This window comes from Austrofundulus limnaeus, unplaced genomic scaffold (assembly GCF_001266775.1).
Source record: "Austrofundulus limnaeus strain Quisiro unplaced genomic scaffold, Austrofundulus_limnaeus-1.0 Scaffold205, whole genome shotgun sequence".
Taxonomy (NCBI): domain Eukaryota; kingdom Metazoa; phylum Chordata; class Actinopteri; order Cyprinodontiformes; family Rivulidae; genus Austrofundulus; species Austrofundulus limnaeus.
The window spans coordinates 288984-290734 of record NW_013952607.1 but is presented as its reverse complement, the minus strand read 5'-3'; the positions used below and the strand labels follow the sequence as shown (position 1 = coordinate 290734).

At 33.4% G+C, this 1751-nt stretch overlaps 1 protein-coding gene across 9 annotated transcripts in view; it reads left to right on the top strand.

Moving 5' to 3' along the window:
• Nucleotides 1–1751, top strand: part of eya4 (EYA transcriptional coactivator and phosphatase 4) — a 57026-nt gene that overhangs the window by 39021 nt on the left and 16254 nt on the right. For 7 of the 9 annotated variants that reach the window (XR_001311042.1, XM_014018885.1, XM_014018893.1 and 4 more), the window contains one exon: nt 1476–1559. The exons of the other annotated variants lie outside the window; for them this stretch is intronic. Coding sequence is in view for 6 of the 7 variants with exons in the window: in XM_014018885.1 (XP_013874339.1) it covers nt 1476–1559 (84 nt within the window). In the remaining variant the exon portion in view is untranslated. The remainder of the gene's footprint in view (nt 1–1475; nt 1560–1751) is intronic. 9 annotated transcript variants of the gene reach the window in all.

The window sequence follows — 1751 nt, the reverse complement described above, 5'->3', positions numbered from 1 at the left end:
GTATTTTAAAAGTTCAAAACACTATCAAAAATAGTTGCAGATACTTCAATATTTTAATTTGCACTTAAATTATTTTTTGTAGTTTATTTTTAATATTTTTAATGTTTTTAAAGAAACTAAACTTGTCAAAAAGCTGTTGTTACGGTTAATGTTAGTCACTAATATGAAGAGCAGCTTCTGGTTCTTCCATGCAAAAGTACAAAAAGCCTATATTTTCATTTGTACTTCAAATTTATTTTTACATTTTCATTGTTTTTGAAACATTTAAACATTTTTTATTTATTTATTTTATGCCCACAATTTTATTTATTGAATTGTCTATTTTTGTTAGTGTTTATGTTAAAATATGTACGTATTTTTGTGCTGATAAGCCTGAGTGGTCTGTTGACTGACCGTTGTATTTGTTCAAATAATTGTTATGGGCAGGTTACAATATAAACAAATATTTGTCATAATCATGTCCTGTGATTATTTGACAGGAGGTTTACTTTTAAAATGTAAGTGTATTTAATTTAGTTATAATGTAAATACAATAAAAATTAAACCAAGATTTAGAATAATTATCATTTTGATCCGTACACCGGTAATGTCTGACTGGGCCTCGTGCCATTTTATGTTCAATAAATTGGGCCCTGAGGTCAAAAAGGTTAAGAACCCCTGATATACCATTTCTGAAAATAAATATCTAAAAATGATCCACAGAGACTCTAATGAATTATTTGTGTACTACTTCTTATGAGGAAACCGATGTTGAAACATTTAAAGCAATATCGAATGGAATTGAAATTTATTTGAATTTTGCGGTTAGCAATAGCCCCTCCTACTCGTATTCAAAATGCCCCGAAGCCCAAAACTGAAACTAATATCAGTCTCACTGGGATACTGGTATTGATGCTCCATTAAATGTGTTGCAGTTTGCATTTCAAGTGAAAACTTTGTCAGTTCCATGTTAAAGAAATTTAAACAAGTTGAAAGAAAATATTATTTTTATTTATTTTATAAATTTGAAACCATATATATCATGATGTATATTTGATTTTATACAGTCAGAGGAACAGTATCAGACATCTTGTTCTAAATAAAAGAAATGTACTTTTAAAGTCACTGTAGGTTCTAACACAGTAAGTACTCGGTATCGGTACTTGGTATCAGCGAGTACCCAAACTTAAATATGTGTTAAATGAGACAAAGAGTCAGAATTACACTTCCGTTGTGATACAAAAGAACATTTCATTTTAAAGATGTAATTAACCTTATTGGTTCTAATGTTATTTTTGAGCTGCTGAGTTGATATATTTCCAGCGTGTTTAGGATGACGACATGAATGTCAGAATACTTGGAGCCAAAACGTTTGAAGATCTTTTAGTTTTTGAAGTGACCCATTCTAAGTCGTCATTAAAAAAGACTTCCTGAGATGTGTATCTGGTTATCAGAGCATCATGTCCTCACCACCTTTCCACCTTGCACCCCTATAGGTGAAAGCATGACCGTTCTAAACACGGCCGATTGGCTGCTGGGCTGCAGCAGCCCGTCTCCTGCCTCGTGTTCCAAGGACTATGGTACAGAGGTGCATGTGTGTGTGAATAAAACTGCAAAGGGTCCCGCTGTGTGTGGAAGAACCAGAGTTGCTCTGATTGGCTTTCCTTTGCCGTGCTGTGTTTATTTTTTTGAATGCCGTTTTGATTTCATGGCTGTGTGTGTGTGTGTGTGTGTGTGTGTGTGTGTGTGTGTGTGTGTGTGTGTGTGTGTGT